General features: G+C 40.1%; 1 protein-coding gene across 1 annotated transcript; it reads right to left on the bottom strand.

Annotated features, from left to right (window-relative positions):
• Positions 1-7: 7 nt before the first annotated feature.
• On the bottom strand, positions 8-7,410 carry LOC149793510 (uncharacterized). The gene is made up of 3 exons (XM_089966396.1): positions 7,303-7,410; positions 6,182-6,439; positions 8-326 (listed from the first exon to the last, which is right to left on the bottom strand). The coding sequence occupies exons 1-3, from the start codon at positions 7,364-7,366 to the stop codon at positions 247-249; spliced, it is 402 nt and encodes a 133-aa protein (XP_089822522.1). The 5' UTR covers positions 7,367-7,410; the 3' UTR covers positions 8-246.
• Positions 7,411-22,751: the final 15,341 nt, after the last annotated feature.

Raw genomic sequence — 22,751 nt, 5'->3', positions numbered from 1 at the left:
AAAAAAAATACAACACAATGTATATAATGGCATGATTGTTTGCCATGTTATATGTGATACAATCCATAATCTTGCAATGATATATCTTAAAGTAGATGCACTTGTATGATCCACAATATTCATAATTATTTCCCAAATATAAATGACTCTTATTTGTTTGTTAAACACATATATGCGCTACCTGGTCTGGTGCTTGAATCTCTGTTTCTGGTCATTGTGCTATGTTATAGCATTTTAGTAAATACACTATGGAGTGCCATAATACTTATCATTGAAATCTTGCTGCAAATAATTATTTCCGTTGATAGGTTTGGTACTGGATTGAGCTGAAATGAAGTGAAACGGTAAATCAATCTTTCATTTGCCCAATCAACATAAATCAATCCATTTTTAATATTTATATGTTAAGAGAAATATCTTAAAACATGATAAAGATTACACAGATGGCAAAAAAATGTCATATTTATACTGAAAATTTGTACAGAAGCAATAATATACATATTCAGGTGTGTATGTATATATTCATGCAATGTATGCATCGGATGATTCAAAATATACCCATTGGATACGACCATTAAACACAAGTCCGAAAATTAAACATTAAGGCATACCAAAAATTAAGCAACAAGAGCGATTATGAAATGTAAGTGGATCACCCTTGCGACGGACATATAATTCTCGGGAAACAACACATATCACATAATACTATAATATATAAATCTGGTTTTATTATGGTACATAAATGAATCAGATAAAACACTAAAGAGGCATTATCAGGCAGTTAAGAAATAAATAATTATTAATAAAATTCAGAAATATTTTAAATATTGGTCTCTGGAACATAAATAAAGGAAATGGTTTAAAGATTTCATGCATGTCAGATGCAAAGTGTGCACATTTAAGATCAAATTAATCAAGTGATGAAATACTCAAATACTTTTGATAAATCGTTTACAACTTGTAAAAATTGCTTAAAGTCCAGCTGGATGCCACTAATAATATGATTTGATAGAATGTAACGCTATAGGAGAAAGTGTCCTTAAAAATTGTAATAACATACAAATCAAGTAAAGACAAACTCAAAATGATCATCTATATGCTGCTAAATTCCCTTAAGTGTGTCACCACAATCCATGTAAGAATACGGGCGCTTTTATTATATTTGTACAGTAACTGGCTCACTTCTATTAGCACACATTACAGTCGCAGCTACTTTTCCAAGGTTTGTTATCAAATATTTTCTATAGTGTCACTATAATGCCCGAAAACGGGATGGGATTATATCGTGAAACTTTGGTAGATTCCGAAAACATTAAGGATATAAACGAAATTACACTATACGTACATAGGAAATTTAACGTAATTCTTCCATTTCGTAAACAAGACCCTCTTGATACAAGGGGAATGTTTCATATAAAACATCCATAGGCGTAACATTGAGGTAAAACCATAGGCGTAACAGTGGATGTCAGTATGAGTATTTCAGGGAACTATCCATGATTCTCCAGTATTAGTATTTGTGCAGGAAATCTTTCTTTCTCCACACGCAAATGCCCTTTAGATACAATGTTGCTGTTTGTGCCAAACCTCTTTGATATCAAACCTCTTTGCAATCACCAAAGAAAAAACCAAAACTTGGGTGTCCAATATATTGTCAAGTTTTTATTCTTTTTTTTTTTTTCCTTTCTTACATAAGACAATCTTCTTCTTGACATTCGTCCGTCTACGCGAGACAGTGGTGTAACTTCAGGAAAAACTTGTTTCGCCTTCTTCCTGGCTCTATGTTCAGCGTGTTTTATGTTACTGTTTTCCTTGCCTTTTTGAACTCATAGTCTGACATCTAGTCGCTAGGTGGAGCGGTCGTTAGCTCAGCTCTCTCCGTCATTGACCTTGATGTTGGCCGTTTTCATATAATTCTTACAAACGTCTTTGTAACGCATATATTTCCATCCATTTGGTCGTGCGCCGTCTGCTAGTTCAATGTATAGCAGGTCCTAAGGAATGCTGCCTAGGTCCATTTTCTTGACGTGGCCGAACCAGCAAAAGCGCACCTCTGCGATAATACAGAAAAGGTTGATCATGTTGGCGTGTCCAGAACCTCTATTTTGGGTACTTTGTCCTGCCACTGGATATGCAGAAGACACCACAGTCATCTCAGGTAGAAGCGGATGAGTTTCCTTTTGCGTCTCGCATAGGTGGTCCATGTCTCGCTGCTGTAGAGGAGCGTTGTGATCATGAATGCATAGTAGATGCGCAATGTGGTCATTGCAGTGAGGTTGGAACTGTTCCAGACAGTCTGATTTAGTCTAGCCATCACTGTGGCTGCCTTGGCAATCCTGCTGTTTACCTCAGAGTCAATGAAAGGCAAGCTGGAGATGGTGGACCCGAGGTATGTGAAGTTTTCAACAACTTCCAAGTTGTACCCATCGATGGTGATGGAGGGAGGGGAGTCTGCCTACATCTCTATGACGTTCATTTTCTTCAAAATGATGGTAAATCCACCTTCCTTACAGGCGTGGGAGAGGTTGCATACCAGCAGTTTAGTCCATCCTCCGTGTGTGATATCAAGGCTGCATCGTCGGGGAAGAGCAGTTGACGTATGAGTACCTCTGTGACTTTAATCATAGCACGGAGACGAGCGATGTTGAACATCTTGCCGTCAGCCCTGGTATGGATGTACACTACCTCGCTGCAGTCCTTGAAGGTTTACTGGAACAGCATGTAGAAGAAGATTGCAAAGACCGTATGAGCAATGACGCAGCCATGCATCACTCCGCTGCTAACTTGGAAGGCCTCCGATGTTGCGCCACTGAAGCACACTGTGATGTGCAAGTTCTCTTAGAATGACGTGACGCCACGACAGCGAGTAATCGAGGTGGGTAGGGAGCAGCCGATCTGCAGGAGCCTAAAGAGTCCACTCAGACTGACCAGATCAAACGTATTCGTTAGGTTTAGGAAGGCGTAGTGAGACGACCATATTCACTGTTGACTGGCATACTGTGACTGTGCTAGGGTCTGCGAGCGCTCCAAGGCGACACGGGCGAAAGCCTTTCCGACGATGCTGAAGAGGAATATGCCCCAGTAGTTGTTGCAGTCGTTACGTTCTATTTTGTTCTTGTACTAAGTGACGATGTTGGCGCCACGGATGTCCTGGGGATGTATCCCTGTTATCAAAAGACGCTGAGGAGTAAGTGCAGGGCACGAGCAGTGCTGATTTCCCGCTCTAGAAGATTTTGTCACACTGAACCGTTCAATAGGGTGTATTTTCGAAGAACTAGAACTCTCACTTACAAATACATGTTGAAACTTAAGAAGTTCAAGACCCAAGGCCCTGCATATACATCGTCTGCGTTATTAAGGACTAATTTGAATTTATATAGGATGAGTTTGCTACTGTTAAAATCTCCAATACGGATTTAATGTAATATTCCTTCTGTATAAAAATCATCTAAATATCAGACATAATTACACGTTTTTAAGAATGCAAAGAAGAATTTGACATTGCCGATGAAAATCCACCCACCAAATGAATCCGGTTTCACGTACAAAATCGTCTCTCACATGTGCATTGGCTCCCTACTTTTAAGCGAAGTATCGTGGAGATGGACATCGACCAGGATCATATGGGTGTGGCCCTCATTATTGTGGTTTCCACAGCATATGCAAAGAAAACCAATGCACTAGAAAGGAAGCGAAGAATGAGGGTGAGATATAAGATCACACTTGCACCAAAGCCGTAACATAAAGATATTCATTGGGAATAATCTATAATAACAGTTGGGACATTGTGTGGATGTCACGATATACCAAAAATGAAACCAAGTACTAGCCCCTCACTATACGTTGAAAACGTGTCCTCAGTTCATTCGAGGGGATCTGTTTTGAGGGTCCCAATTTCCTGTCGAAAACTGCATTCATGTTTATGATCGTCATTATCATTACGACGTAAGTAGAAGTATCAACGGACATGCAGGGTGCAGTTACTGCCGTGAAAATGTGAACAGGAATTTATCAAGTAGGAGCAACATGTTCAATGTGGAAAGATATGTCGTCACAGTTTGTCTTAGAATCCTTTTTCTTGTCAAGTCGTCGATATGTTTGATCAATAAAGGCTGTAAATATGTTAACACACTGAATAAGTTATTTGATCGTTCAAATATATTCAGGGGCCTTCATTATATCAGTTTCGAAACTGAAACGATATCGTACAGATATGTCCACACTTTTTCAATACCGAAGAAAATCAACACGTCGTGCTCCTTTATTTTGCTAAGTGCTCAGTGGTATGAAACAGATACAGAGGAAATCTATCTCAACTTGGTACCTATCCTTACATGCGCTACTTTTGATATTGAATTGATGAAGAGTTGTTTCTGCAGGACAGTTATTATCGGGCAGCAGCTAGCAGTTCAGTGACAACATTTACGTTCATAAATGTATTGAAAGAACTTCATGCCCGAGAATACCCTAGTAATTTTACCATCTCAATCGTACCATTTCTTGAGCAGTCTCTATGCAGCCAAGGCTTTGCGTTTGCTATTTTACTCGTGCGAAACAGATCGGGCCATATTCTATGGATGAGTAGTACTATCCTGCTCTGCCGCATTTGTTTCAAGTAAACAATCTTTTTCTTACATGGTACATGTTCCGAAATCTACAATCAAGGTTGAACTCCTCCTCACCACGAATTGATGAAGAGTTGTTTCTGCAGGACAGTTATTATCGGGCAGCAGATAACAGTTCAATGACAACATTTACATTCATAAATGTATTGAAAGAACTTCATGCCCGAGAATACCCTAGTAATTTTAGCATCTCAATCGTACCATTTGGTGAGCAGTCCTTATGCGGCTAAGGCTTTGCGTTTGCTATTTTACTCGTGCGAAACAGATCGGGCCATATTCTAGGGATGAGTAGTACTATCCTGCTCTGCCGCATCTGTTTCAAGTAAAACTATCTTTTTCTTACATCGCACATGTTCCGAAATCTACAATCAAGGTTGAACTCCTCCTTACCATGACGAAGACAGATGCTTGAAAGGACACTAAGTGGATGAGCGTACAATTGTGAATTAAATCTTAAACACATATAAAAGTTCTAACACAAGACCAAAAGCACGAAATTCCATTTGCAATCCATATGTATTCCGAATAAATTATGATATTGAATGCGTTGATGTGTATGCAGTCTTTAATGTGCTAATGTGGCAATGACAAGGAATGTGGCGATGTGTTAACAGTATTTCGATGTATCACAATACAATACTCCAGAATGTCCTAGTTTGAATTTTGATATGATTCCAATAATAATGAAATTAATGTAGTCCAAACATTTTATTGAGCACTTTGAAATTCAACGAACAATAGTTTGACTAAATTAATTCACCTAAATTAAAAAGGGAACACAACAATAACAATAATTATGCTTCGGATGTTAAGGCAAGGACGAGTAATTTGCCAAGTATACAACATTTATAAACAAGATATGAAACAAAGAGAGAGAGAAAGAGAGAGAGAGAGAGAGAGAGAGAGAGAGAGCCGTGCGTCAAGGTAAAGTAGAAAGTAAAAATATAAATAACATATATTTATGGACAAAGTCAACAAACCGTATATATTAAATATACGCCACAGGGGAATATTTTGTTTCAGGTTATTGGTTTCTCAAACTGAAGAAGAGATCGAGTGAATATTCAACTTGATTTCATACCTCAGAAGAAAAATATTTTAATCAAAGGTACCATTCCATACAAGGCATCGACTTAGAACACATGGAGCTGAAGACAATGATATATTTATGTACAAATGTGATTTTTGGGAGAAAGAGTTAAACAGTATCTCTCTTTCTGTATATATATATATATATATATATATATATATATATATATATATATATATATATATATATATATATATATATATATATATATATATATATGTGTGTGTGTGTGTGTGTGTGTGTGCGTGTGTGTGATGGTGTGCATGTATACAGAACAATCATTATCAGAAACTTATTTTATTTGATATTTTCGAGAAACTATAATTTATAGTCTGTAATCAGACGAAACTGTTGTTATTTATAGAAGAACATTCTTTCACGGAAAGGTAGATTCGGGGATACCGGCATGTTGCAATATCAGTTAAAAGACGGTGATTGAATAAGACAAAAGGAACAATATACTTACAAATATTTAATCTGTATGGATCATTCTCAAATTCAACTCCGGATGACTTACACTTGTAAATGTTGTACATATCATCGGCTGCTAAATTCTCTATAGCAAGAATCTTGTTGTTTTGAGAATATTTGCCATTGCTTTCTATCATAGATCCATTGAGGCTCCAAGAAACCTTTTCTGTGGATATATTTAGGGAATTGCACTGTAACTCTATGTACAAATCGACATGTAGAACCATAGTTATCCAAGGAGGGGTTCCTTCATCTAGAAAAATGCAAAACATACTGAAGCTATAGAAAATCAAACGCTAGCGGCTTCATTTAAAAAAAAAAAAATTGTCTGTACTCGTTATGCAATTGTTCTTTTACTGAATATCCAGTTCTCATATTGAACTTTTGTTAATTTATTTTCTTCTCATGAATTATTTAAGCGTATCTTTATAAAACTTTGGAAAAGAGAGGATTCAATGTCTTTAGCATAATTAGGAACGATTTGTTGAAGGTCTTACATTGTAGACGAAATCAGACAAAGTAATTAAATTAGTGGTGCAGGGGTCACAAATTAATATAAATAATATGACTCAAATGCTGAAATTCTGCAAATGTTAAATTATACCTTTGGCTCAGATATACATTGGTAGCGCATTGCACTTAAATAATCAGGCAACCGGTTTATACGTACTATCGTCAATGAAATTCTTCTTCATAAAGTATGAATTATTTGTTTGATCTAAGATGTTTATATATGCTTAAAAATATTATCTAACCAGATTACGGGTGGTAGGCTTGCAAAGATAATTAGGACGGTAAATATAAATCCTGGACAAAGTGTGTTAAAGAAGTGTTTGTACAAAACAAATGAAACCTTTTAGAAACGACTAAATACTAAATACGTAAGTTACATCGTACTTCTTTGTATAACTGTCTTCTAACATGAACAGCTACCGAGAGACAAGCTTTCACGTTCTCAATTATAAACTCTGATTATAAAGTTAGCATTATATCTCTTTATTAATTATCACTTTTAACTACCTTAAACTGACAAATCCATATAATACTAGTAAAACGAACACTTGCACTGTTGTAATTAACGAACAACTGATGAAATCTAAGGTTTATGCAACATACCAATTTGTAGAGTGACACTATCGTTGAAGTCGTCTAAATCGCATGATCGTTCCAACGTGTACATGCCAGCATCTTTTCTTGTAACGTTTGAAATGCTAACAGTTACCGTTTCGAAAATACCGTTGTTTACGTAAACTTGTATTCTTTCATCTTTTTCATGCCAGACGATGTGATTTTTAACTGGCCATACAACCAGAACAAATGACGAGTTATGACTAATACGTATAGAATTCCTGTTTGTATTGTTGTATGTCCATGATAAAGATATGCTTCTTCCTAAAATACCTTCCACAGTCCTTTCTTCTGAGACAAAAGCAAATGTTATGCAGGAAGAAAAAACATACAAGAACAACATATTTCCTTGTACTTAAATGTGTTGATACTGTCCCGCTAATACTGTATGATGCAATAGCATCAAACTGAAGTAGTAATATTGTCTATTTTCCATGTTTTGAATAAATAATAATCGTTGGATAATTGAAAATATCATTATCAGTTTACAAAAGACGCATGTCACAAAATGAGAACAAGCGTTTCAAATTTTCAAATTCAATACTTAAGTTAATGTATGTAGTCCAATGTACATTAGTCATCGATAAACAAGAACATAATACACAGTATTTCCGTAACGTCAATTTAAGTAATGATCATCCGTCCATAATTATTTACTTAAAATTTAAAATTGCGACAGAGTCGGAAATGTGTGTGATATTGTTTATTGGCCAATGGACACAACATGAAACAAACTCAGACATTTGTTGTTCAGTATAGAACATGTTTTAATATTTCAATAGATATCATCAATAAGACGGAAACTAAAGAATGTATATATATATATATATATATATATATATATATATATATATATATATATATATATATATATATATATATATATATATATATATATATATATATATATATATATATATATATATATATATATATCTGTAGATAGATAGATATATATATATATATATATATATATATATATATATATATATATATATATATATATATATATATCTGTAGATAGATAGATATATAGATAGATAGATAGATATTCGTCATCCACAAGCACTATTACTAACTAGAACAACTATTACTATTGATGATAATATTATTTGCATTTTATTGTTATTTTAGTTTTAGTTACAGCAGTGAGAGTAAAGCAACAATATTAGTAATGTTTGTAGCATGTTAAACTAAATGACGAATATATGGGTATGATTGATTGATTGATTGATTTATTTTTAACGGCGCATCGGCACTGTTAGGCTATTTAGCGCCAAACAAAGTGTTATTTCTATAATCTTTTAAAACGTATAAAAGGTCCTATATCGACCAGCGATATAAAATAACAAATGGTAGAAATTAAAAAACGGTAAGATGATAACGGTGCAAAATAAAGCTTCCCGATCAACGGGAGATGTAAAAATGATGAATAGTTATTAAAATGGGACGGTATATGTATATTGCATAAAACTGCACAAGGTGATAGCATACAAGTCAGAGTTTAGGGTAAATATTTACGGCTTTCAGGAACTCTATAATACGAGTGATGTTTATAGTATCAAAAAGTTCTTTCATGTCATGCACAATGTAATAACGATCGCGCGTAGGTTGTAGGTCAAAGCACTCTATCATAAAGTGCTTGACAGTGAATGGTTCATTGCAAGAAACGCACTCTGGAGGGTCTTCACCTTTTAGTATGTGGGTGTGGGTGATATAAGTATGACCAATTCGGATTCTTGCAATGACTATCTCCTCCCTACGAATGGTTCTGTAGGAAGGAGTCCACTCTCCTAGAGTTGGTTTGATGGCATGAAGTTTGTTATTTACAGCATCATTCCATGATGCCTGCCACTTCTGACGAAAGAACTTTCTGATACAAGGTTTAAAATCAGTGTATGGTATTTTAAAATCAGATGGTTCTTGAGTAAGGGCCATTTTAGCAGCGCGATCTGCTTTTTCGTTACCTTTAATGCCAATGTGGCTAGGTAACCAACAGTATATCATATTGTGGGAGATACTCAGCTCGGTATTTTTGACGAGTATGTTTTTTAATAATGGGTTCTCCAGTTTTCTATTGTGTAGTGACTGGAGTACTGATAGCGAGTCGGAGAAGATGATACTGTTTAAAATGTGTTTCTTTTCTATATGTTGCAGAGCAAGGTCTATTGCTCTGATTTCGGCTGTAAGAATTGATGCTCCGTTTGGTAAACGAACTTGCGTTGTGTGATTTCCACAAACAAAGGCTGCAGCAGCCTTTTCCTCATCCTTTGATCCATCCGTATAAATTCTGGTGTAGTTTTTAAATTCGGTGAGGAGTTCATGGTAAGAGTTGTGGAAGACAGAAGGGTTTGTTTCGGATTTTTTGCCATCGTGTAGCGTGAAAAGAACTTTTGTTTGTTTAATTAGCCAGGGTGGTGTTTCGGAGATGGACGTTTTCTGAATTTTAGAAAGATCTATATTTGTAGTGTCAAGGCTGGATGATATTCTAATGCCAAAGGAAGGTATGACGTTTGGTTTATTTTCGTATAAAGTTTTGTATTTGGGTTGAAAAACAGCCGAAAAAGCAGGATTGAGAGGGTTTGATTTTAATTTCAGTGCATACTGTGCGGAAAGCATTTGTCTGCGATGCGATAACGGTGGTTCATTCGCCTCAGCTAGAAGGCTTTCACACGGGGATGTTTTAAATGCTCCCAGAGCCAGTCTTATTCCCTGATGATGAATTGGATCAAGCATTTTAAGATATGACTTTCGGGCTGAACCATACACAACGCAGCCATAGTCTAGTTTGGAGCGAATAAACGTTCTATATAAATTCAGGATGACTTTTCTATCAGCACCCCAGTCAGTGTGCGCTACTACTTTAAGTAGGTCAAGTGCTTTTAAGCATTTGGCTTTCAAGTGTTTTAGGTGTGGAATAAAAGTCAGTCTTCTGTCAAAGATAATACCCAAAAATTTTGTTTCCTCAACAACTGGAATAGGTGTTCCATCCAGCGTGAGGTTCGGTGCATCGTGATGTTTTCGTAACTGACAGAAATGCATGCATACCGTTTTTGATTTCGAGAATTTGAAATCGTTTGCATTGGCCCAATTTTGAATTTTGTTTATATTTTGCTGCAGTTGTCTTTCAATTGTATGCATGTGCTTTGACCGATAACATATTAGAAAATCATCAACGTATAACGAACAATCCACACCAGGAGTCAAACAATTGGTGATGCTATTAATTTTGATGTTAAAGAGCGTCACAGATGAAATACTGCCCTGGGGCACACCCATCTCTTGCTCGTGCAGATCTGAGAGGGTAGAGCCCACTCGTACTTTGAATTCTCTGTCGGAGAGAAAGTTGGATATGAAAGAGGGCAGACGGCCTTTTAGACCTAGATCGTGCAGGTCATTTAGTATCCCGTACTTCCATGTCGTGTCATAGGCCTTTTCTAAATCAAAGAAAACCGCTACTAAGTGATCTTTCTTGATAAATGCATCGCGAATGAATGTTTCTAGTCTAACCAGATGATCGTTGGTGCTCCGGCCATATCGAAAGCCACTTTGGAAAGGAGATATTACATTATTAGTTTCCAAGTACCAGACAAGCCGATAATTGATCATTCGTTCCATTGTTTTGCACACACAGCTTGTGAGTGCAATTGGTCGATAGCTGTTAGGATCTGCGCTATCTTTACCGGGTTTGGGAACTGGTATTACTGTTGCCTCTTTCCAGATTTTAGGTACTTTACCAGTAATCCAGAAATTGTTGAAAATTTCTAGAAGGGCTGTTAATGAAGGTTCTGGGAGGTGTTTCAAAAACTGGTAATGTATTTCGTCAGGCCCAGTGGATGTATCGTGGGCCTTATTCAGAGATTCCTTCAGCTCATACATTGTAAACGGTTGATTATAACTTTCTGAGTTATTCGATGTGAATTTCAACCGTGTCTTTTCTTTGTGAGTTTTTAATCTTCTGAATGCTTCTGAGTAATTAGAAGATGAGGAATTTTTTGAGAAGCTATCAGCAAGTATGTTAACAATGTCATGTTTGGAATTGATATTCTTGTTGTTTACTTTGAGATGTCGAAAGGAATTGTATTTCCTATTTCCATTGATTTTGCGGATCGTGTCCCAAACTTTCTTTATAGAGGAACGAGAGTTTAGAGTTGAAACATATTTTTTCCATGATGTTCTTTTACTTTGTTTAATCGTGCGGCGAGCATTGGCCCGAACAATACGGTACTTAGTTAAATTTTCGGGTGTTGGACGATGATTAAAATTTTTCAGTGCTTCTCGGCGTTGTCTAATGGCCTCTTTACATTCTTTTGTGAACCATGGTTTTGAGAGTTTTTTTACCGTTTGGTGAGGACTTGGGAATAGATTCTTCTGCATTGTCGATTAAAACAGAAGTAAAATATTGAAAAGGGTTATTGTCGTTTAAGACAGTATCCCTATTAAGTCTAGTTGTACAAAGTGTTTCAAATTTGGCCCAGTCGGCCTTCTTTAAATTCCAATGTGGAACTGCTTCGTCAATTGTAACGTTGGTATTGTTAAGAGAGATTGGAAAGTGATCACTGCTGTGAAGGTCATCAGCGACCTTCCATTCATAGTCCAAAAGCAGAAATGGGGTACAAATTGTCAAATCAATACACGTGTATGTACCAGTACCTGGGTGTAAATATGTCGGTGATTTGGTATTATATAGACACAAATCGTGTCTGGAAATGAAGTCTTCTATTTTGTGACCTCTGTCACTTATGTGATTTGAACCCCATAAAATGTTATGGGCATTAAAATCACCGAGTAGAATAAAGGGTGCGGGGAGTTGTTGAACAAGGTCGTCTAATTCATTTGTTACTAAATTGGTGTTTGGTGGTATGTAGATAGAACAAAAGGTAATCACCCGATGCAGAGTGACGCTCACAGCAGTGGCTTGTAAATTTGTGTTTAGAGGGATGACGCTATGAGGGGCTCTGTTGTTCACAATAACAGAGACTCCTCCTGAGGCTCTGTCAACATTATGAGAGTAGTTGTTAAACAGGGAGTAGTTTTTAAGTGTGATGTTATCTATATCTTTCAAAAATGTTTCCTGAAGACATAGTACTGCAGGATCACGTTCGTTTAAGAGCAAAAGAATATCATTGTAGTTGGCTTTAAGTCCTCTACAGTTCCATTGTATGATGGTGTTCTTCATTACAAGTTTATATTGAAGATTCTGGAGCTAGGTTAGACCTTTCGCGGAGGCAATGACTTTGGTTATTTATCTGGAGGAAGTACGGGGGTGAATTTTTTGTTGTTAGGTCTCTAGCCACCTTGAGGACATGGAGCAGATTCTTCTGCATCCATATCCTCAAAGTCTCCAAACCTATTGTGCAGTTTTATTGGGTCATCAGACCCTTTTTGCTGCCTATTTCCTGTCGACTTTTTCTTACTGTTTGGTGATTTTGATGGTGGAGGATTGTTGAACGTTGTTTGCGTCGATGTTGAGTTTTTTGGGGGTTTGTAATGCGATATGTTCGAGACGGAAGGGGATTCAGGTGGGTCTGTTTGGGTTTGGGCGTCTTTCGTTGCTTTTTGATTGCCCTTTACTATGGTTGAGAAGGATGGGCCGGGGAGTGATGTTCTATTTTGTACAAGCTTCCTGGCCTCTGGATACGGGATGTTGGATGTGTATTTGATCCTTTGGATTTCCTTCTCCTGTTTCCATATATCGCTTTTGAATTTGCATGGTGTTCCTTGCCGCAGTTGAGGCAATGCGGAGTGGCTTTGCACTCGGATTCCCGATGAGAAGGGTCTCCACATCGTCCACATACTTGGTTTCTGGAACAGCGGTCTTCATGATGACCGTATTTTTGACATTTGTAGCATCGGAGGGGATTTGGTATGTATACCTCAACCCTAACTTGTAAGAACCCAACTTTGACAACTTTAGGTACCGTTGGTCTGTTGAAGGTGAGTATAATGGTGTTGGTGTCTTGCAGATCGTTGTTTCGTTTGATACGAATCCTACGAACTGCAGTGACACCTTCACTTTTCATCCCCTCTACGATGTCTTTGTCGCTGACTCCAGCCAAGTCACGGCAACGAATGACACCTTTTGATGTATTTAGAGATGTGTGTGCGAAACAAGTCACTGGGATGTCATGAAATACTTGAATTTTTTGAATGTTCTCAGTGTGTGCTTTACGTTCGCACTCCACAAGCAGACCACCTGATTTAATCTTTTTAACGCTTTTTGGTTTGCCGACTAATCCAAGTATAGTCTTTTCGATTATAAATGGCGATAGTGCGGCTAGGGGTTTGGTTTCATCTTTTGATTTGATGACCATGAAGCGAGGAAACGATTCCACACTACATGGTTCATCATCTGAGTCAGTTCCCGTTTTGGTACGCTTATTTTGATTTTTTTGATTTTCCATTTTGGCTTGAATAAAAATTCAGCACCCGTGCTCCCCACCCACCAAGGAGCCCAACAAGGGGACACTTTTCAAGTGTCAGGGATACACAGATGGCATACTCAGTTGATAAAATTACCTTTGATTGACCCTGAAGTCGCCAATTTCTAAGGTCGGTAAAATTACCCCCCGATTGACCCGTTAAGCCACCGCCTTCTAGGAAGTCTTCTAAGACTTGGAAAAGGGAAAGATAAAGGAAGAGAATTTAGGGGCAACGGTGGTATCAAGAGAGATACAAGGAGACAGATAAAGAAGGTGAGAGAGTAAATAAAGACCTCCTAGGGCTCGGCGTGACCAGCCGATTTGTCGGAACCGGGCCCATCCCGACCACCCGTCTAAGAGAAGTAGAGGCCAAAGTAGTGTGTTGCAGGGAAAGCCTCTGCTCAACTACCAGGATCCTTTCCTCCTCCGACACGGGACGCAACCCACGGCAAACAGGTTGCCTCTACTTAGTCGCCTTTTACGACACGTAGCGAGGCACGTCGGGCCAATTCTACAACCCCGGACCCGCAGGGGGAAATATATGGGTATGAGGAAAGTACTAAGCTTAAATCCTAATTAAGTAACATGATAGATCAACACCTTTGTAGCCCCAATTATACCGTGCACTACAGTCATTATCGACTAGAGCGAATATGAATTTCAAAGAATCGACGTAAACATAAGAATATGAATATCATTATATTAAGTGAACAATTATCACGGAAAGCTCAAATATTCTGTACATTACCAAAACTATTAGGGTGGAGAAGAACTTTAAATGGAGAGAAAACGAAATTTAGGAAAACACACTCTCTGAAAATTTGAAAACGATTTCATAGCAATGGATCTTGCATAACGCTTGATAACAAATTAATCGCTGAATGAAGATAATGAGTGTCAAGGGAAAACGCTGAAACAGAAAACGTTAGAATTGTTGGTGAAGGCAATGAAATTGTCAGTTATAAAAGCAGACTTAAAATAGCTTTTTTTAATGAAGATGGGTTCAGTTTGGAGACTTAAGGTAAAAGGCATTTATTAGTGATTGATTATGTATTTATTTTTTGCTGACATTTTGCCACCGAACTGAGACTGTATAGGACGCTTAGACTTTACGCGCCTTGATCTCCTGCCTATAACGGTACACGCACCAACAGGCGATCGTTGGAAAAGTAACAAACGCTCAAGAAAACACATGCGGTAGCTGTCAGGTATATCCTTATAACAAAAAGTATTTTACTCATACTTTAGAACACAACAAACCTTTTGACTTGAAGATATAATTTATATTTCGAAATATACGTTTAAAACGAAGCAGCAATATATGTATCAAATGATCTCGAAATCACAGTTGCATCGACAATGAAGGTAATGATTATGAACATCACACATATTATTTCTGATCTTATATTTTTGCTCACCATCAAGTATTAGGGAGATGATATGTCCATGATTGCCTTCATCCCATAAATACATAAATAAATAATGTACTCACACTAGATTAGCAACGCGCAACAGGACATTCACGATCAACAACCTGAATGTTCCTGACATATGATTTAGAGTTAATACGGTAAAATCCAGATAATAATGATACCAAGCAAGAGCTTCGATTTTACTCAATTTGGTTGCAATTTGGGAAGCTTTCATGTAAAGGAATGATGTCTCGAATATCGGTAGATGTGACGTATCAGTAGTAGTAGTGTAGGATTTTTTGGGGGGTGCGTGGCCTGGGTCTGACATCCCGCTTGCCAAAGGAAAGTGAAGCGTCTCTCATAGCCTCTCCTTTCCAGGTGTAGCGATCGCCGCAGGACCACTGTCTCGCTCTGCGGGGCGGGAGGTTACTTGCATATGGCCTCTCCTACACTATTGTGTCCACAGCAGCACCTTCACGCGGTGCCCCCTGTTTTAACAGAGCCTGCTGTGTGGCGCGACCGAGTACCCGGCGGTATAACTGGGTGGGCAGACTGGGCTCATTAGCCTTGGCAGGCAACCAGTCTAAGAGAAGGGAAACTCTGACCCCAAACCCGGGCAGATGAAGCTCGTTAGCCTTGTCAGGCAGTTCATCTCGGAGAAGGAAACTCTGATTCAAAACCAACCAAGTCCCATCCATTGGATTATGGCTCCACTGCCTTGTGGATATCTTCGGGAGAAGGAAAGGCTACGGGAGTAAACCCAGACAAAAAATCAGGAGTGGAGCCCCTAAGGCGGCTGGGGGTCGACTACGACCTCATTCCGGCAGCTCCTGCATCCAAACTGGTGCCAAATGTCATGCGCAGCATTCCTTTGGACCCCACCAGCAAGGACGAGAGGGGGATCCTGACGTCTGGGCAGCCCAGGATCTCCATACTCCACGCCCAGGCTTGCGCCCTGGAAAGGACACTCCAGTCTCACTACTGAGTGAGGAAACAACACGGAAGCTGACAGTTTACGGGTTATAAGTCCCACCCGATTGGCGTAGGGAAGGGGCGCCACGGGTCAGCTTTGACGGTGGGAGGGATCATCGTGTCCCACTGGCCAACTATCGCCCGCCTCAAGCCGGGCAGCCCCCGGTCAATAAGGTGTTGACCCGCCATCGTCTGCCTGCTCCAGTGGGTGTCTGGAGCTCAGTGTGTTGTTCAGCATGACAAGCAGACGGTAATTCCACACCAGACAAAAGAAACAAGAAACCAATAAAGAAGACTCCAGCTCTTCGATTTGCAAGCTGGAATGTGCGCACCATGTGTATAGGCATCTCCGACGACCTCAGAGAAGTGGACGACACCAGAAAGACGGCCATCATCGATAGAGAACTCACCAGACTAAATATCGGCATAGCTGCCCTCCAGGAAACCAGGCTCGCCTCTAGTGGCTCCCTCAGAGAGGAAAACTACACCTTCTTCTGGAAGGGTCGAGAACCTGAGGAGCCCCGTCAACACGGAGTGGGCTTTGCCATCATAAACAATCTCCTGGCCTCGGTTGAACCTCCCACAGGGGGCACTGAGCGTCTCTTGTCCATCCGCCTCACCACTACTTCAGGTCCTGTCAACATCATCAGTGTCTACGCCCCAACCCTCACGTCATCAGAAGACGTGAAGGATCAGTTCTATGGGCAGCTGGACGAACAGATCAAAGGATGCCCCAAAAATGAACCACTATTCCTCCTCGGCGACTTTAATGCCAGAGTAGGTGCGGACCACGAGTCATGGCCTACCTGCCTCGGGTATCATGGCACTGGAAAGACCAACGAAAACGGCCAGAGACTGCTGGAGCTATGCACCTACCATGGCCTGTGCATCACAAACACCTTCTTCAAGTGTAAGCCACAACACAAAGTGTCATGGAAACACCCCAGATCTCATCACTGGCACCAACTCGACTTGGTCATCACCAGGCGCTCTGCCCTTAACAGCGTCCTCTCCACCAGAACCTACCACAGTGCAGACTGTGACTCCGACCATGCCCTTGTGAGCAGCAAAGTGCGACTACAGCCACACGCGCTACACCGCTCAAAACCAAAAGGACGTCCTCGCATAAACACTGCACAGATGTCAGTCCCTGCCAAGGTGGAGGAGTATGTGTCTGCCCTGAACAAGGCTCTCCAGGACCTGCCTGAGTATGACGCTACAGCCATGTGGAATGCCATGAAGGGTGCCATCTACAGTACGGCTATGTCAACGTTTGGCAAGAAGGAACGACCCAGCCAGGACTGGTTCAATGCACACCTATCAAGGATGAAACCACAAATCGAGGAGAAACGAAAAGCCTTCATAGCTTACAAAAAATGCCCTAATGAACAGACGCTTGCTGCTCTCAGAAGTGCCCGAAGTAACACCCAACGCATTGCTAGACAGTGTGCGAACGAGTACTGGCAACAACTGTGTGAAGGGATCCAGCGCAGTGCCGAGTCCGGACACATCCAAGGCATGTACAGTGGCATCAAGAAGGCTCTAGGCCCCACAGTGAAAAGGGTCGCTCCCTTGAAATCCCTGACGGGAGAGAAGATCACAGACCGTGGGCAACAGATGGCCAGATGGGTGGAGCACTACTCAGAACTATACTCCCGAGAAACATCAGTCACTGATGCATCCCTCAGCAGCATAAAGAATCTGCCCACCATGGAAGAGCTCGACAAAGTGCCAACCTTAGAGGAGCTCAGCAAAGCAATCGACTGCCTTCCAAACAACAAAGCACCAGGTAGTGACAGCATCCCGCCCGAAGCTATCAAACGTGGAAAACCAGCATTGATTAAACCACTGCACGAGCTACTTTGCCGCTGCTGGGAGGAAGGAGTAGTCCCCCAAGACATGCGTGATGCCACAATTGTGACCCTCTACAAAAACAAGGGCGACCGCAGTGACTGTAATAATTACAGGGGGATCTCGCTCTTGAGTATTGTTGGTAAAGTGTACGCTCGCATCATACTCAACAGGCTGCAGTTGCTGGCAGACCGTGTGTACCCGGAATCACAGTGCGGCTTCAGAGCAGGTAGGTCGACGACAGACATGATCTTCTCCCTACGACAACTCCAAGAGAAGAGCAGAGAGCAAGGTCAACCACTCTACATGATGTTCATCGACCTCACCAAGGCCTTTGACTTGGTCAGCAGGAAGGGCCTTTTTGAACTTCTGAGTAAGATCGGTTGCCCCCCAAAACTCCTCAGCATGATAATCTCTTTCCATGCAGATATGAAGGGAACAGTCCTGTATGATGGATCATCCTCAACTTCCTTCCCAATTAACAGTGGTGTGAAGCAGGGCTGCGTGCTGGCACCAACACTTTTTGGGATCTTCTTCTCCCTGCTCCTGTCCTACGCCTTCGACACGTCCACGGATGGCATATATCTACACACCAGGTCCGATGGGAGGCTGTTCAACCTGGCACGACTGCGCTCAAAGACCAAAGTGAGAGCTGTGCTCATCAGGGAGATGCTTTTTGCAGATGACGCAGCTCTTGTGGCCCACACCGAGGAAGCCCTCCAGAGACTGGGAGACCGTTTTGCTGTTGCCTGCACGCAGTTTGGTCTCACAATCAGCTTGGAAAAAACAAATGTCAGCGTGCAAGATACCACCATTGCCCCTTCAATCAAAATCAACGGTGTCACCCTGGAAGCAGTCAACAACTTTACCTACCTAGGGTCAACCATCAGCAACACTCTCTCGATTGATATGGAGCTGGACAGAAGGCTTGGAAAGGCAAACACCATCATGGCTCGATTAACAAAGAGGGTTTGGGAAAACAATGCGCTGACAGAGCACACCAAGGTCCGAGTCTACCAGGCCTGCGTTCTCAGCACCCTTCTATATGGAAGTGAGACGTGGAGTACCTACATGAGGCAAGAACGCAGGCTCAACTCCTTCCATATACGGTGCCTAAAACGCATCCTGAAAATCAGCTGGCAAGACCGTGTTCCACACAGTGAGATCCTGCAGCGTGCACGTACCCCCAGCATGTACTCCCTGCTAATTAAACGCCGCCTTCGATGGCTGGGTCACGTCCGACGCATGGAGGATGGAAGGCTGTCAAAGGACATCTTATATGGACAACTGGCCACTGGCATGAGAAGAGTCGGACGCCTCTCACTCCGTTTCAAAGATGTGGGCAAGAGGGACATGAAGGCATGCAACATTTCACCCGATGGCTGGGAAGAGCTGGCTGAGGACCGAGGCACCTGGAGACTGATGGTAAACAATGGCATATCAGTCGCTGATGTGAGGAGAGGCCAGTTGGCGGCAGAGAAACGTAAGAGAAAGAAGAACGCAACAGCAACCACAGTAACGCAGACTTCCCAGTATGTCTGCACCAACTGCAATAGGGACTGTCACTCACGTATAGGCCTGCACAGCCACAGCAGACGATGCCAACGGAGACAGACAACACCCCAAGGGCGCTATTCGCATGGTCTTTCGAGACCGAGTCGCCAATGATGATGATGATGATGAGTTCGTCCATGTTCATACCATGAGGTGCAGGTGGTTGGGTTGTACGTTTTCCAATGTGGCATGGCAAAATCCGAGTATCACAGAAACAAAGGGAATGTAACAGTAAGAGGATATTATTTGAAAGTCACACACACAATCACATACACACACACACACACACACACACACACACACACACACACAAACACACACACACATATACGTACATACATACATACATACTGGGTCCCGGTTGGTGGAGTCTTCTAAAGTTCTCGCATTCATATAGCATTCCATCTCACTTCCTTCCTCATGTGTCTTAGTCTCAAAGTCGGCTAGTGTGGGTGGGTGAGAAAGCTGCCAGTAGCTTCCATTGGGTCAGTGGTTCTTACCTGGGCTTATCGGGTTGTTCCTCCACTAGTTATAATGGCCACCGATCTACTTGCTCCCAAACTACCATCTCAGCTACACTCTTCCTATTGAAATTGGAATTCCTCTGCACATGGAAGGATCCAAAATCAATCTTGCAAATGTTTCAAAACAATCTTCTCACAAGTTACAATCTCACATACAAAAGCTGTCCAACAATATTCTGTTCCTGGCGAATTCAAAGAGTCTTTAACAAATGCTGATATTTTCACTATTAATTCATTGAAATCATAGTCTCTAATTGTGGATGTGCTTCACGGTATGCAGAAGGTTGAACGGATACAAAGGCTTCGAGCTGCCCGTGCAATAATCCGAAGGAGCATCTCGAGCTGTTTACAGGACATATCCTCCATCTGCTGAAATTGCCACTATACTCAGATCTTTGTACTACAATGAAATATACAAAAAACACAAATTGTATCATGTTTTCTGATTCCTTTCCTTTCTACATGGCTTGCAAAGTCATAAAACTTTGAGAACTGGTTAATACCTTAAACCTTTTAAAAAGATCATTTACTCGCGCAATATGGGAAAAGGTGTCTTGTATAGTCTGCTTCTAAGACACATTGGTATTAAGGCTAACAATAGGGCAGATAAGCTGGTCATACGTGTTCTGTTGCCACCCATTTCCAAACTAAAGATTTCATAAACTGTTCTCACATATACAGTTCAGCACGTTCTTCATGTTTGGTGCAATACTTTTTCGGTACGTAAACTCCACAAAACAGATATGGGACCTCAAAGCTATCTTTGTAGAAAGGCATCTCTCATATACAAAAATTGCAGAAATGTTTAAAAGTGGTATTGTGCCATTTAAGGATCATACACACATACCAGACTCGTGAATACCTACTGAACAGTGATTGTTGAGTAGAGTGCATACCTTGTAAACTGGCAGTTAAACACATTATTTGTGAGTGCGTCCGAATATTGTTTTGTATGTGAAACTGATGAACAACATGATGAGCATGTAACGCCAGACATAATTTTAGATGTTTGAAGAGACAGTGACAGGTTTTCACTTATATATATATATATATATATATATATATATATATATATATATATATATATATATATATATATATATATATATATATATATATATATATATATATATATATATATATATATATATAACAGTTTTAACTTCCTTACCTTATAACTTAAATAATTCAGTAACTTGTTCTTTTATTTATTTGGAAGGCTTTATTAATCTTGCGCCCAGAAATGGCGTTAAACACTCCCCGCAAACCCTCCAGCAAAATACATACATACATACACACACATACATACATACATACATACATACATACATACATACATAAACATGCACATATATATCACTGCAGAATGTTTATCTATACGTTATAAATACTGACAACGTTATTTGCTATAAATCTGATTTATTAAGTGTGTCGTCGGTTTTCATTCGGCCATTGCTAACATGGTAACTTCACCTTTTTATCGTTGGAATTGAAACTAGATTAGCTCGATATACGCGAAGACCGTTTTGACAATAATCACCTGATATTATTTGATTCATGCAATGCCACCTGTCCATGTCGGCAGCGGGATTTATCGTATCTCATGTGTGGTATATCGGTAGGTATTCAATTAACACAATAAATAAATCCTTTTCGCACGAAAGGGAATTATATCACTTATTTTTTAAATTATATTTATCTAACACAAGACCACTTCTTAAACGTGATAGCGACTTGAGAATGTTCCTTGCTACAACAGTGTAGTGATCGCCGAGGTTTTAGTGATGCGTGCGCAAAATCACTGACCTCGGGTTAGCCGAGCTGAGTTTAATTCTAGACCTGATATTTTACTGTAATGTGTTTGCACATACGTTACAAATATATGGGTGATTGTATTGTTCATGCTTCCGTGTGTCGATTGAAATATTAAAGATTAGAATTTATTCTCGTAGGAACGCTCCAGTGACCTAAGTTGTGAGAACGTATGCCTCGGATGCAATAGGTCACGGGTTTGAACCCGTCCGAGTCATTCCAAATACTTTTTAAAACTGATTCTAGCAACTGCCTTGCTTGGCGCTCAGCACTATGAGGTTGGTGTTAGAACTGGTCGGCCTGGTGTCAGTATAATGTGACTAGGTGTGGACATGATGCCACATGTCTACGGCAAGATACGCGCCACTCTGCATAATAGCTATGACTCAGATTGTTAAACCTGCATTAAAAATCCTCAAAACACACAGACGCACATACACACTTGTTCTTTTTGAATAAATTAAGCGTGCATGTGTGCAAGTAACTACTTAACTACTTGGCGTATTTTCTCTTATTTGTTATGAGTTATGCATAAGCATCTCTGACATTCAACGTGCTGCATAAATAACTGGTACCCGCAAACATCATGTAACTAATGAATACATTAACACTCATTATAATTGCACTGATATGCGTTTGTATTTGACTTGATCATGGGAAGGAGTGTATAGATCATTACGTTTAGGTTTCCTGTACTGTTCACATTTTAGCCTATTATTTAAATCATGTATATCACCATCACTATGAATGACGCATATAGAGAAAAAAGCAGATTGATTGAATATTGAGCCATTATACCTCGCTCTCTCAGTATTTCATTCAAGTAGTCAAATGTATTGACTTGCTTTCATTGAAGACTTAGTTTATCTCTGGTATTGTTCTATTGTTAT

This window comes from Sinohyriopsis cumingii, chromosome 8 (assembly GCF_028554795.1).
Source record: "Sinohyriopsis cumingii isolate HCF-2022 chromosome 8, ASM2855479v2, whole genome shotgun sequence".
Lineage (NCBI taxonomy): Eukaryota > Metazoa > Mollusca > Bivalvia > Unionida > Unionidae > Sinohyriopsis > Sinohyriopsis cumingii.
Note: the sequence above shows the minus strand (reverse complement) of the source record. Positions and strands in the feature narration are given on the sequence as shown.

Bases quoted from the DNA above. Each gene is read 5' to 3' on its own strand.
- LOC149793510 (XM_089966396.1), bottom strand. From the start codon at position 7,366: ATGTACACGTTGGAACGATCATGCGATTTAGACGACTTCAACGATAGT. The intron at 6,440-7,302 runs GTATGTTGCATA...GCATTTTTCTAG, and splicing joins TAGTGTCACTCTACAAATTG to ATGAAGGAACCCCTCCTTGG. The intron at 327-6,181 runs GTAAGTATATTG...ACTTCATTTCAG, and splicing joins TCCATACAGATTAAATATTT to CTCAATCCAGTACCAAACCT.